Genomic DNA, 14415 nt, shown 5'->3' on the forward strand with positions numbered 1-14415 from the left:
ACATAGCCAAATGGCAACAAACCAGAATGAATATTGTAACTCTACACAAAAGGCTAGCTTCTTAAAGACCTCCTTACAAATCCATTCGAAAGACCAATCACTCAGTTAAGAAGCGGCAAAGGATATAAACAGAAGTACAAATAGACTTGGGACAATGTGGTGGACATCATACATAATGAGAGAAAGCGAATTAAAAGTAAAATGAAGTACTGTTCTTCACCTATTAGATTGATTAGCAAAGATCAAAAAGTTCGATGATGCACTGTGTTGGCAGAGATGTTGGGGACATAAACTTATACTTCCTATGAGGAAAATAGCCTTATAATGTATAATTTTTATAATATTTTGCCCAGTAAAATATTTATCTATCTTTGAACTATCAGTTCCACTTTAGAGAATCCATCCCACACAGACATGCACGGGATGCTACTGTACGCAAGGATGCTGATTACCGCATTGTTTTTAGTAGCACAATTGGAGACAACCGAAACATCCGTTAATAAAGGGCTACCCGAATGAATTCTAGTTCATCTGTACAATAGGATATAACCATCTTTAAAACTGGTCACCTTTATTTGTGTTATCAAATGATCGCTAAGATAGATTTTCATTTAAAAATTAAAAGTCTACAGTATGTTTAGAATGCTACCATTTGTGAAAGAAAAAAAATGTACACATACAGATTTTAATATGAACCTAATGTCTCCAGAAAGCTGTAAAAGAAACTGACAACTGTAATAACATCTAGAGAGAAGTGGTTGTTTAAGGGACAGGAATGAGAGGGAGAATGATTTTCCACCTTACATCTTTTTTATCTGTGACTTTATGTTTTTTTAAAACATCTTTTTTTTTTTTTTTTGATTTGGGGTCTTGCTCTGTTGGCCAGGCTGGAGTGCAGTGGCGCATTCTCGGCTCACTGCAAACTCTGCCTCCCAGGTTCACACCATTCTCCTACCTCAGCCTCCGAAGCAGCTGGGACCACAGGTGCCCGCCACCACGCCCAGCTAATTTTGTATTTTTGGTAGAGACAGGGTTTCCCCATGTTGGTCAGGCTGGTCTCAAACTCCCAATCTCAGGTGATCCTCCTGCCTCAGCCTCCCAAAGTGCTGGGATTATAGGTGTGAGCCACAGCACCTGGCCTATTTTTTGAGACAGTTTCACTCTTGTTGCCCAGGCTGGAGTGCAGTGGCGCAATCTCTGCTCACTGCAGTCTTCGCCTCTGAGGTTCAAGTGGTTCTCCTGCCTCAGCCTCCTGAGTAGCTGGGATTACAGGCATGCACCACCATCCCTGGCTAAGTTTTGTATTTTTTAGTACAGATAGGGTTTTACCGTGTTGGTCAGGCTGCTCTCGAACTCCTGACCTCAGGTGATCCACCCATCTCAGCCTCCCAAAGTGCTTGGGATTATAGGCGGAAGCCACCGTGCCTGGGTGAAACATCTGTTTTTAAAGCTACATAATTTCATAATTTATGTAGCCAATTCTCTATTATTGAAAACTTAGGTAGTTTCTATTTTTAATGCTTATAAATCTAAAATGAACATCATTCTGTATATCTCTGCATATTTCAGGTTATTTCTGTAGGATAGATCCCTAAAAGTAGATTACTGGGTAAAATATTAAGAACATCAGTATCCATCCATTAGTATACTGTTTTCTTCACAGGAAGTACCAGTTCGTGCTCACACCAGCAGGGTGTACCTGTCCCTTTCTCTTTTCAAAAACTTCAGGTAATTTGGTGGACACAAAATGATGCCTCATTTAAATTTTCATTTGTCTGATGGTGACTGAGGCTGAACATTCACACATCTATATCTGTCTGTTATATCACTCTCTGGTCTCTTGTGAGTTACTGTTTTATGCCACTTATTTACTGTGGTCTTATTGTCTTTCTACTCAATTTATATGTGCTGTTTGTATTCTAAGGATATTAATATTTTGTCATATTTGTTTCTAACTGGCTTAGATCTTTAAAGAGGAATAGGAGTTAGCCAAGAATCCAGCTGGAAAAGAACGCTCCATGTGTGGAGAAATGGCAGGCCTCCAGGAGAGAAAACCCGGGAGACTGCAAGTCTTCCAGGATGGCCAGAGTTGGTGGTCCTTGCTGGAAGCTGCTAGATGGAGTAGGAGAGATGAGCAGGAATCCAGAGAGTCCTGTAGGCCATCCATGCCAATGCAGTTGATCGTTATCTCAAGATAATGGAAAACCATTTGGGAATTTTAATAGGGAAGTGTGTAATAGGTTTTATTTACAACTGCCCAAAAACCCGAAGCTTTGATCTCCAAAATGGATTTTCTCATGGTAATTTCACCTCCCACTGCACAAGCCTCCATTGGTTGCCCTCCTCCTTTTTAAAACAAACTCAATTATTTCACCTAGTGCTTTTATTAATAGTTCTTTCCCTTGAAATGCTCTCATCCATTTGCTTTTCTTAAGACATGTTTGGTGCTGAACTATTTGTAGGAACACTTGAAGCAGAGTTGAAAGGTTAGATGACCTTTTTAAGCTTTGTGATGCCGGAGACAATTTTTTAAATGCCTCTTCAAATGGACAACCACTCGGCTTTATACCAAGTACTTAACAAAGATTGGATAGGGGTTATCGACCTGTGGAGGAGGAATAGCCTAGGGTTGAAAATCACAGGCTCTAGAGTCAGCTGGGTTCAGAACCCAGCTCTGCCACTTACCAGACATGCGAGATCTTGGCCTACATTTTTTAAATCTTTCTGAGTTGTAGTTTGTGAGGATTAAATGAAATCAATATGTATCAGGTACTTAGCACACTACTCTGTGCATGGTGTGTGTATCATTAATTGATGATATTCTTTTGTTATCCTATTGTACCCTTAAAACAGCAATGCAAATGACTGTGGAAAGCAGCCTTTTTCTTTGAAGATTTGAAAATAGGTATCTGAGGATGTGCTTATCTGTATTCCATTCAATATTAACTGCTTAAAGTTCTTTCTTTGTCCTTAAAGTATTCTTTCTTTTAACCTTGGAGTCCAGGGTTTTATGAGTAAATATCTTGGCATTGTCCTCTGGTTGTTAAATTTCAGTGGTGAGTCTTCTCAATTTTTTATAATCACTTCTGGGACATTTCCTTCCATTATAAATTTAATTACCTATGCAGTTCAGTTTGTTCACACTTATTCATAGGTTATACACCTTTGCCCTATTCTGAAGGTTAATTTTTTTAATAGATGTTTCTCACCAACATATTTAATTTTTCCATGCTTTGTATTTGAATTTCTAGTTTGTCTTCTGTTTTCTTTGATTCAGTGTTATTGCTTCTGTCAGCCAGGTACATATTCTCTAGCATTCTAATCTTTCTTTTGTGTTTTCTCGTTTTGCTGTTCTTAAAAGTGGGCAAATGTAATATAACTTCTGTACTTTTTTTAAAATTTAATAGTCAACTTACTGAGGAATAATTTATATGCAATAAAGTGCATCCATTTTAAGTGTACAGTTCAGTGATTTGACAAACCTAAGGGCATGTGAAAACACCACCACATTCAAGAGAAGGACCACTCCATTACCTCAAATCAGTCCCCTTGGGCCCTTTGTGTTAACTTGGAATGGCTTCTATTTCTTATATCATCTCTTTATCTACAGATCTCGTCACCCACCGAACCTGAGACCAGCACCCTAGTTATTCTCCACCGTATTCCCAGCTCCTGGTATAATGCTTACATAGTAGGCATTTAGTATGTATTTCTTGAATAAATTCTAATTGTGAATTTTGTGATCATTGCCTTCTAGAAGTTGTTTTAATCTTTTTGCTGCAAACCCTTTTTTCATGGTTTTGTTTTCATTATTGATTATTGATATTTTTCTTGAAGTTCTTTTTGATATTGCCTATGGTATTTTGATAAGCTCATTTATTCATTAAACATGTATTGAATATCTGCTCTGTGCCAGACACATACAGTGGTGAGCCAGAAAGATTGAAGTTCCTGCTACATGGGGCTTACTTTGTACCAGGAGCTCACATTATCAGAAAGCAGCTTTCTGCTCTTCTTCATTCTGTTACATACCCAGAGTCCGTGTGACCTTCAAATGATCCTTGAGCTTCCTCTCCATAGGCATCATGATCCATTTTGTTATACACCACACACATACACACACCATAACCCCAAGACTGTTAAATTACTTTGAGAGAGAAGAGCCTGAGCCAAGATTGGGACTGAGGAGTTGGAGAAGTAAAGGTGATTTAGAAGGGATGTGGAAAGTTAACATTGGAAGATTTATGATTGGTTGCATATAGGGAGTTCTGGGAAAGGAAAGAATTTAGGATGAGTCTCTTAAGTATTTGACTTGGGCAGTTGGCTACATGAAGGTTCTCCTACCTGAGGAGGGAAATACTGGTCATCATGAGCACTTCAGTTATTTTTAGTGTTTTTTTGTTGTTGTTGTTGTTGTTGTTATTGTTTTTAGATATTGTCTTGACCCGTAGCCCAGGCTGGAGTGCAATGGCATGGTCTTGGCTCACTGCAACTTCTGCCTCCAGGTTCAAGCAGTTCTCCTGTCTCAGCCTCCCGAGTAGCTGGGATTACAAACATGCGCCACCATGCCCGGCTAATTTTTGTATTTTCAGTAGAGATGGGGTTTCACCATGTTGGCCAGGCTGTTCTCGAACTCCTGACCATGTGATCCGCCCACCTCAACCTCCCAAAGTGCTGGGATTACAGGCATGAGCCACCTCGCCCAGCCGGGCACTTCAGTTTTGAATGTGTTCACTGGAAGAGTCTATATTTTAGTTGACAATCCAAAAGGCAATTGGGTATATGGATTTTGACCTCAGAAGGAAGGTCTGGACTAGAGAAATATTGGTAGCCAATGGCATCTATATGGCAGGTGAAGCCTTTGACAGATGCAATTACTGGCAGAGATCTTATAAATAAGAAAAATGGTTCACATATGTGCCCTAGAGAATACAGCGTATAAAGGGCAGCAGAATGAGATGAGCCCACAAAGGAGCTTAGGAAGGAGTAGCTATGCCAGAAACCGTGGCTCACACCTGTAATCCCCACACTTTGAGAGGCCAAAGCGAGAGGCTCCCTGGAAGTCAGGAGTTTGAGACCAGCCTGGGCAGCATAGTGACACCCTGTCTCTACAAAATAAAAATTAGCGGGTCGTGGTGGCGTGCTGCTCTATTCCCAGCTACTTGGGAGGGTGAGGCGGAAACGGTCATTTGAGCCCAGGAGTTTGAGGCTACAGAGAGCTATAATAGCGCCATTGCACTTCAGCCTGGGTGGCAGTGAAACCCTGTCTCTAAAAAAAGAAACCTAAAACTGATGGCCTGTGTATTGCAATGAGTGCTCTTTAGACATTAAGACTTGAATATGAAGACTTGACCTCCAGAAATTAACAAGTAACAATGTCATGGAGGCGTGCAACACAGTATATGGCATGGCCTCAAAGATGCATAGGGGTGAATCAGTGATCTGGAAGCAGCAGCAAGCTCGCGGAATACACCAGCACCCTCTTCTGGGCCCTGTGGAATATGGGGACATGCTAGAATTTAGCAGCTTCCCCTTGCACATTTCAGTTAAGGCAAGTAGGTGGAGGATGTGTCCTTCCAAGTCGTTGGAGGTAGATGAGTTTGCCCCACAGAGACCAGTAGAAAGGACTGAGCTTTTTATTGTTCCTAGGATACTTGAGTTAAGGTTGCAGAGGACCAAGAAAAGCCACGATGTGTTTATAGGATGGGTACACAGAGAAACCAGCACTTGAGATGCTGATGAAGATGACAGAAATGAAAGGCATTACATTAGCTGGTTTCCACATCACACATTGGATGCTAAAGCTGATAGGAGCCTCTAAGTGCTCAGAGGCTGTGATTATGGCTGCATTTGGTGTTTCTCGGAGGGGACAGAGTAAAGCAGAACCTCAAACACTAACGAGCTTTCTTTACTGCCTGCTGTGTTGCTGTGCAGCTGGGAAATGGGAGTGAGTGGAGGAATCTCAGAAAAGAGTATATAATGCTTGCAATGGTAAAAAGAACCTGTGGGCACTTGAGATCTAATGACAGAATGAAGCAAAGGCTGGGGTGGAGAAGGAAAGCCCAATGGGAGTCTCCTGCGCAAAGAAGCATCAAGAAACTGCCAAGCTTCAGGACAGTGGAAAGGACAGTGTGTGTGAGAACATCATCACCTCGCCGTTTCTGTGGATGTGGGGCTGCTTCTTTGTATTTGATTGTGTTGCCCTTTGTGTGTTAGTTTTTCATGCTGTATTTCACACAGTGCCTGACTCATTAGGATCATCCTAATGCATGGCATTGTGTAACAGCTAGCTGCCATTTTCACTGCAACATCTGCAAATTTTTCTTTGAAATGTTCTTGCTCAGTGGTATGGTCAAGAGGCTGATAGCCAGAATCTGCAAAAAAAAATGGTAAAACCCAGGGCAGGGCCAGGATTGAAATAATTGATGATTAGCCCCCCCCCCACCAAATTTGAAGATTCACTCAAATTTGTGATGACTTTCACAAAGCTGTGATCATTTGAAATAAGAATTCTTACAACTAAAGAATCAACTGTTCATGCAGTAGGAGTTTTGTGTTTCTGAGCCAGTGAAATATTTTCCCTCAGGGCAAAGAATAACACTTGGTGCTGTAAGTGGGGCAGAAAGAGCAAGACAGAGAGGAGGGAACCATTACAGCATTCATCTCAAAAGTGCATCGAAAATTTGAATCATGTCTCTTGATTTCTTTAGACACATTTAAGTCCAAGATCTAGAGCTTCTTTTCTTTAGGTAAGGACTTTGGAGAGCTGGGGAGAGAAACAAGAATACATAGCAGAATATCCGGACCCTGGACCTTGAGCTCAGTTGATATAAATTGTTGAGTGTTTTAAGCTATTTTCTCATTTCCTTAAACTTTGGAAGACCTTCGGTCTTTACATTCCAAACAGTACTCCTTTTTTCCTAGCTATTCTAAGGTAGTTACTAGCTTTTAGAAAAATGAGTTTAGCAATGACTACTGTTGCCCATTTTGTTTGTCCAAGAAGCCCATGCAGCATACGAAATGAAAAATTGAAACAACAGATGATTCCTGGAGGTAAATTCATATTATAAACCAATTTTGCCTATGGAACAAATATTAGAATTAAATTATTTTGTCCCCTCTTTGCTGCCTTCATTGCCAAAAGAGAAACTGCTTTAGAGGAGTGTGTGGGTGTCAAGAAGAACAGTGATACTGTGTTATATAAATAGCCATTAGGCAATGCAAGAAAGTGTGCCAGAAATTGCTGTTAATTTACCTAGCTGCCATCTAAAATCTTGTTAGATTAGCAGCTGCACCTGAGGAGAGTCTGTATCTGATGTATTCTATTTGTAAAATCCTCACATATCCCTTTAGAAGTGAATGAGCCCCAGTTATGTAGCAGCTGCTAGTACATGGATTCCATGCTCAATCACTGTAGCCCTTTAGGATTGATACTGAGCACCCAGCAGCTCCTCTGAAATACTCCAGCTGGTTCACAGAGGGTTAAGATCAAAGTCTCAGCAGTGTCTTACGTTCTGAAAGTACCAGTTCCTAAACTCTTCCCTTCTCCTTTATGATTCCTAATATTAATAAGATTTAGTTTTACTCTTGCTTTTAAATGCAAATAGACCTGACATTTGAATTTTTTAATGTAAAATGCCTTTTTACTTTAAAAAACTTTATCTAAAACAAAATTTGTCCTTTTTAAGATAAAGTTTCCCAATAAGTTGTATGAGCTCCCAACACCCCCTCCCCGCTGCTCCCAAGGAAATTGATATTCCCTTCCTCTCATTTCTTTGCCTATATTTCCATTCTTCTATTGCTCAATATTACCACTGGCATCACATGGATTCTTTAACCGGTGCTCAAGGTTAAAAGCAGAGCAGTCTGTGATCATTAAGACTGGAGAGCCAGGCACTATGGCGTGTGCTTGTAATCCTAGTTCCTTGAGATGCTAAGGCAGCAGGGTAGCTTGAGCCCAGGAGTTTAAGACCAGCCTGGGCAACACAGCAAGTCCCCATCCCCCTCAAAATTTTTTTAAATTAGCCAGACGTGGTGGTGGGTGCCTGTAATCCTAGCCACTGTGGAGGCTGAGGCGGGAGGATCACTTGAGCCCAGGGGTTTGTGATTGTAGTGAGTTATGATCATGACACTGCCTGTGCAACAGAGGGACACCCCATCTCTAAAAAAGAAAAAAAAATAGAGAAAATGGTGTCTCACATGTCTGACTCAGTCTGCTTCTCCTTAGTCTTGTGCCTTTCATTCTGGAGTAGATGGGGTGGAGCTAGCGATAGACCATAGCCATCTGAGTGTGGGACTATGTCTAAGGACTGCTGAGTTGTCTGTTGTGGCTAATTATCCAGACCACTCTACCTTCTGTACGCACACTGTGGTGTGACTGTAAAGATGCAGGACTAAGGAAGGCAAGGTTATGGCATGAGGAGAGGGAATACTAATTGCATTAAGGCGTAACAAGTGTTAAGAATAGCTTTCATTTATTGAGTCTTTCTATATAACAGGCTCTGGGCCAAATTCCAGACCCATGTTATAAAGCCAAATCCTCCCAGCAGCACTTAGCATTATTATGCCTTTATGACAGATGAGGAGACATGGCCTTTTGTTAAAAAGCTTGCCCAAGTTCACACAAACAGTAGGAGCTGGAGCAAGGCTACAAACCCAAGCCTGTCTGATCCGCAAGCCTTGCTGTGGAACTGCTGTCCTGTACTGCAAGTGATCTGTCTGCTTGGGGGTGGGTGGTAGGCGTGTGCACTTTCAAGATGGAGGAAAAGAAAGCATGTTGGCCTAATTCCACAGGTTCAACTGTGGTGGGATCCTAATGTGGACCAAAGAAAGGGAAGTGAGAGCCAGAAGATGGGACAGGGATTGGAAAGCATAGGTCACTATCTGGGTACATGCAAATGTGATCATCATTTAACCTCTGAATTTTTTTCTTCCTTTTTTAAAGACAGGGTCTTGCATTGTCGCCCAGGCTGGAGTGCAGTAGCACAATCATGGATCACTGCAGCTAACCTCTGAATTCTTGATTTATGTCTGTACACTAAAGGTTCAATTATCCATGTAAATGGAGTGAAGCCAGATGTGAATAATGCTAAAGAACCAATAATCTAAGGAACTCTTCAGTAGCAGTTTGCCATTTGTATGTGGCTTGTTGAGAGTAGATTTATTTTCCTAAATCTGTTTGCTTAGTCATCCCAGAATGGTAATGGATCTGCCTGCGCCACGAGCAGAGATCAAAGTGGATTATCCATAGGGGAAGATTAGACAGTTAATTCTAAAGGAAAAGCTTTTAAATTCATTTGAAAGCATAGTCTCAGACACACTGACACCTTTTCTTTTTTTTCCTCTGAATTCATTTAGAACATATGCTGTCAGGAGGATAAGAGATGCCTTCAGAGAAAATAAAAATGTGAAGGATCCTGTAGAAATTCAAACCCTAGTGAATAAAGCCAAGAGAGACCTTGAAGTAATTCGTCGACAGGTAAGATGGTTCAATGACGTACTGTTTTTCATTAAGAGCTTTAAACTTTGACATATCCCCCTTGATTAGACAGCAGTGCTTTTGGTGTTGGTGATTTACAGAGCAGGATCATGAAACTCTGTTCCTTGTACTAATACAGACATGTAAAGGTGAACTCTCATATTTTCAGATTCAAGTTGAACTTAAAATATCAGCTTTCCAGAATTTCCAGGAAGTGTATCCTTCTGGAAAGCTGATACTTTAAATATGAGAAATTTCTGCATTACTGTTATTGAAAGCTAAGTTTTTATAAGATGTATTGCACATGTATACTTGGATATATTTCAGAGTATAAATATATTCTCCCTTTCCTAGTATTTTTAATCACAATTCAGGATAAACAGAACGTGGCGCTTTTCTTGAAGACACCATCGTGGGTGGTGAACCTGAATTACGTTGCCACATGGGCGGTGCATCTGCAGGTGCAGATGGTGTAAAGTCACCTGCTTGGGTGCTGACCCCATAAAGGACCCTGGAGGGCGTGTTTTCATTTCGTGGAAGTGCCAAGGATCACCTTGTGCTTCCTTCTCTCATTCTCGTGAGGCGGGCGGAGCTTCTCTCATCCTCGTGAGGCAGGCGGGGCTTCTCATTCTCGTGAGGCGGGCGGGGCTTCTCTCATCCTCGTGAGACGGGCGGGGCTTCTCTCATTCTCGTGAGGCGGGTGGGGATTCTCATTCTCGTGAGGCGGGCGGGGCTTCTCATTCTCGTGAGGCGGGCGGGGCTTCTCATTCTCGTGAGGTGGGCGGGGCTTCTCTCATCCTCGTGAGGTGGGCGGGGCTTCTCATTCTGTTGAGGCGGGCGGGGCTTCTCTCATCCTCGTGAGGCGGGCGGGGCTTCTCCCATTCTCGTGAGGCGGGCGGGGCTTCTCATTCTCTTGAGGTGGGCGGGGGCGTCTCTCATTCTCTTGAGGTGGGCGGGGCTTCTCTCATTCTCGTGAGGCGAGCGGGGCTTCTCATCCTCGTGAGGCGGGCAGGGCTTCTCATCCTCGTGAGGTGGGCGGGGCTTCTCTCATCCTCGTGAGGCGGGCGGGGCTTCTCATCCTCGTGAGGCGGGCGGGGCTTCTCTCATTCTCGTGAGGTGGGCAGGGCTTCTCATTCTCTTGAGGTGGGCGGGGCTTCTCTCATTCTCGTGAGGCGGGCGGGGCTTCTCTCATTCTCGTGAGGCGGGCGGAGCTTCTCATTCTCGTGAGGCGGGTGGGGCTTCTCATTCTTGTGAGGCGGGCGGGGCTTCTCTCATTCTTGTGAGGTGGGCGGGGCTTCTCATTCTCGTGAGGCGGGCGGAGCTTCTCTCATTCTCGTGAGGCGGGTGGGGATTCTCATTCTCGTGAGGCGGGCGGGGCTTCTCATTCTCGTGAGGTGGGCGGGGCTTCTCATTCTCGTGAGGCGGGCGGGGCTTCTCATTCTCTTGAGGTGGGCGGGGGCGTCTCTCATTCTCTTGAGGTGGGCGGGGCTTCTCTCGTTCTCGTGAGGCGAGCGGGGCTTCTCATCCTCGTGAGGCGGGCAGGGCTTCTCATCCTCGTGAGGTGGGCGGGGCTTCTCATTCTGTTGAGGCGGGCGGGGCTTCTCTCATCCTCGTGAGGCGGGCGGGGCTTCTCATTCTGTTGAGGCGGGCGGGGCTTCTCTCATCCTCGTGAGGCGGGCGGGGCTTCTCTCATTCTCGTGAGGCGGGCAGGGCTTCTCATTCTCTTGAGGTGGGCGGGGCTTCTCTCATTCTCGTGAGGTGGGCGGGGCTTCTCTCATTCTCGTGAGGCGGGCGGGGCTTCTCTCATTCTCGTGAGGTGGGCGGAGCTTCTCTCGGTCTCGTGAGGTGGGCGGAGCTTCTCGTTCTCGTGAGGCGGGCGGGGCTTCTCTCATTCTCGTGAGGCGGGCGGAGCTTCTCTCATCCTCGTGAGGCGGGCGGAGCTTCTCTCGTTCTCGTGAGGCGGGCGGGGCTTCTCATTCTCGTGAGGCGGGCGGGGCTTTTCTCATCAGGTGAGGTGGGTGGAGCTTGTGCAGCAGCTTGATCTCCTGGGCGGTCTGATAACATCCCCAAGAGTAATTAGAACGTCAGAGGTTGAAGTCACTGTCCACCGATGGGTTTTCTTACTCTCTAAAAAACACCCTTTTCACTGTTTTTCTTGGACTTAGCAGCAATCACGCAATAAACTCCATTTCTGCTTCCATTTCGTGTTTCTCTTTTACTTGCAGGAAATTTGTTTATAAAGTGTGGAGGGGGAAACCCTTTACCATTTCTGTAAGTTATGCTGTACTGTTTTGAGAGGGCTTCTTTAGCATCATCAGGAGATGCCAGCTTGGCTGATATTAAATTAGATAATAATCTTTCCCTGACCCTTCTTCATGCTTGACTCTAAACAATTCAAAAAAGAAGCAATATTTGAAACTATAATTTGCAATTTATGTCAAGATTAAAGGTCTTGTTATATTGCCTACATAATATAACAGTTCTTTCTAGAATAGCATTTGGGATTCTCATAACCATCCTTGAGTTCTACAGCTATTTAGTAATAGAATAACTGCCACACTCAGACAGTCCTGGGAAATGATCTCTAAAGCCAGAGGATAGTAGGGTACTCAGAAAAGAAACTGATCTGTACATTTATATATATTTTGAGAGTGGCATTTACGTGAGTAAACATTTTGAAAACTCTAGAACAATGGCATTTCCAGTCACCAGTGGTTGAATTTTATGAGATCCTTTAGCAGTGGAGCATAGAAGAACAAGCAGCTGAGTTCTTATTTTGCATAAACGCAGAAAGATTTTGTTCTTTGGCACTTACTGTGTGTAGAGGTTGGCAAAACAGGCAGGTTTTATCTTTAGCGTAAAATTGTACAGAGTATAAACTGCTTAGAAAAGAGGGATTGTAAATAATCTGTGCCATCATTTCTCCTGCTATATCTAATTGTCTGTGTCACTTCTTGGTTTGAAATGCTCAAACCACCCTTTCAACAAAAAAACAAAAACAAAAGACTAAACTGGCCCTCATCTGACATCCCAGTGATCCCCCCTCCCCCAGGACAGACTCACTGGAGCAGTGGCATGTGCAGGGCAAGGGCGCCCTCCCCAGGGCAGCCTGTCCACTGCACCTTCCTGATGGAGAATACATACTGCGGGGCCAGGGCTTCCATGGTGACCTTGCAGAACAGCATGCTGTCACCACCTCAGGGATGAAAGCGTTCTCATCCCTTCAGAGAACCAGTTAGACAGCAGCTGCTAGGAAGTTTCTACTCACTTCCCTTTCATGTCAAGACTCTTCCTGAATCCACATGCAGCCTTTACCGTAGTTAGGGTATAAGGCGTAGTGGCCTCCCAAGCCATCTGGCTGCAAGCTGGCATAAGATGCCTTTGGACTAACAGCCTGTGGTGAGGTGGAGAGTCTGTATTTTTGCACACTGTCCTCTCTAACTGGCTGCTGTAGTAGCCTTCTGACCTGTCCTCCGGGTGCCCCCACTACCACTGCACCCCACACACGGTCTGTTTTCCACACACCACCATCACAGTGATCTTTTTCAAAAGAAAGATTGGGCCACTGCCCCGCTCAACCCCTTCCAGGCTCTTGCTTCATGGCACCCTAACATAAAACCTGAAGCCCATCTGAGGTCCCCAGAGGCCCTCCATTGCTCTCCTCTCCCTCACTCTCCCTATTTCCATGAACTTGCTGCCATCTCAATGCCTGTGCACCCCCTACCTGGAGGAGTCCCTCCAGACGTTCCTGTAGCTCCCTTCCCCTTCCACCCAGGCCTGTGCTCAGATTTCGTCTTCCCATAGGGGCCCCCCTGGGATCACACCATATAAAACAGACTCACTGTCTCTCCCCTGCCCTGCCTTAGTTTTCCTGACAGCACTTATCAGTACCTACTATGACATTACTTGTGGCCTTGTCTGTTTTCTCCCTCTTTTGCAAGACAGCAGGGGGCATGAGGACAGGGATCTCCCCTGTCGTTGTCATCATCTCCACTGGGTGGGGAAGAGCATGGACTCTGGGGCCAGCCCGTCTGTGTTCACGTCCTGACTCAGCCTGCTAGCTATGTGACCCTGAGCAAGATATTTAACCTCTCAGTGCCTAATGCAAACTGCAGATGAAAGTAAGCCCTACTTTATGGGTGGTAGTGAGGATCAAGTACCCTAACATATGCGAAGCCCCTGGGATAATGCTAGCACATAGTAAATGTTGTGCAAATGCTTGCTGTTATTATCCACAGGATCGAGAACATCCCATGTAAGAACATCCTTACTAAGAGCTGGCTCTTAGTAAGTTTTCACTGACTAACTAAATGCATGAAGTATATTCCCTGAGGTCATACACCTCAGTCACGAGGTCTACACCACCAAAATCAGGGTCTTTTTGGCCACCCACGGTCTCCCTCCTGAAGGAATGAACCATGAAAGGAATATGGAAATCTGATGGGGATCGTGACATATTAACCCTCATGGAGTTGTGATAGTCTTCATATCAAGTCTCTCTTCCACTTGATGATTTGGACTCCAAGCCCCACCTGCCCAGGTGCACATGGATCCCAGCTTCACGGTTCCACCAGTGAGGAAGCCCACAGCCACTTTTCCACTTGCCAGACATGCACACCGTAAAGGCAGTGCTCACACTGAAATTCTCCACCCACAACACTTACCTGCTCCCCCTGCTTTCCACTCATTCTTCAGAGGGCGGCTTCTTCAGTCACATGAGTCCTCTGTGGTGCTAATGATACCCCCCACCCCTGGTCCCATAACCCTGGTAGATTTTGCTTTTTAAAATAAGTCTGTGGACAAAAATGATCTGGTTTTCTGGGTAGAGAAACCGAGGTGCAGGAAATCTGGAAGCCTTGTCTAAGGTCACATGGCCTGGCATGTGCTCAGCTCTTCTAGCTCCTTAGAGCAAACTCAGAAGTTCAAGGACATGGGCT

At 44.4% G+C, this 14415-nt stretch overlaps 1 protein-coding gene across 1 annotated transcript in view; it reads left to right on the forward strand.

Annotated features, from left to right (window-relative positions):
* LYRM4 (LYR motif containing 4) overlaps nucleotides 1-14415 on the forward strand; it is a 155313-nt gene that overhangs the window by 35946 nt on the left and 104952 nt on the right. The window contains exon 2 of the mRNA XM_015135509.3: nucleotides 9358-9478. Coding sequence (XP_014990995.3) covers nucleotides 9358-9478 — 121 coding nt within the window. The remainder of the gene's footprint in view (nucleotides 1-9357; nucleotides 9479-14415) is intronic.

This window comes from Macaca mulatta, chromosome 4, assembly GCF_049350105.2.
Source record: "Macaca mulatta isolate MMU2019108-1 chromosome 4, T2T-MMU8v2.0, whole genome shotgun sequence".
NCBI lineage: Eukaryota > Metazoa > Chordata > Mammalia > Primates > Cercopithecidae > Macaca > Macaca mulatta.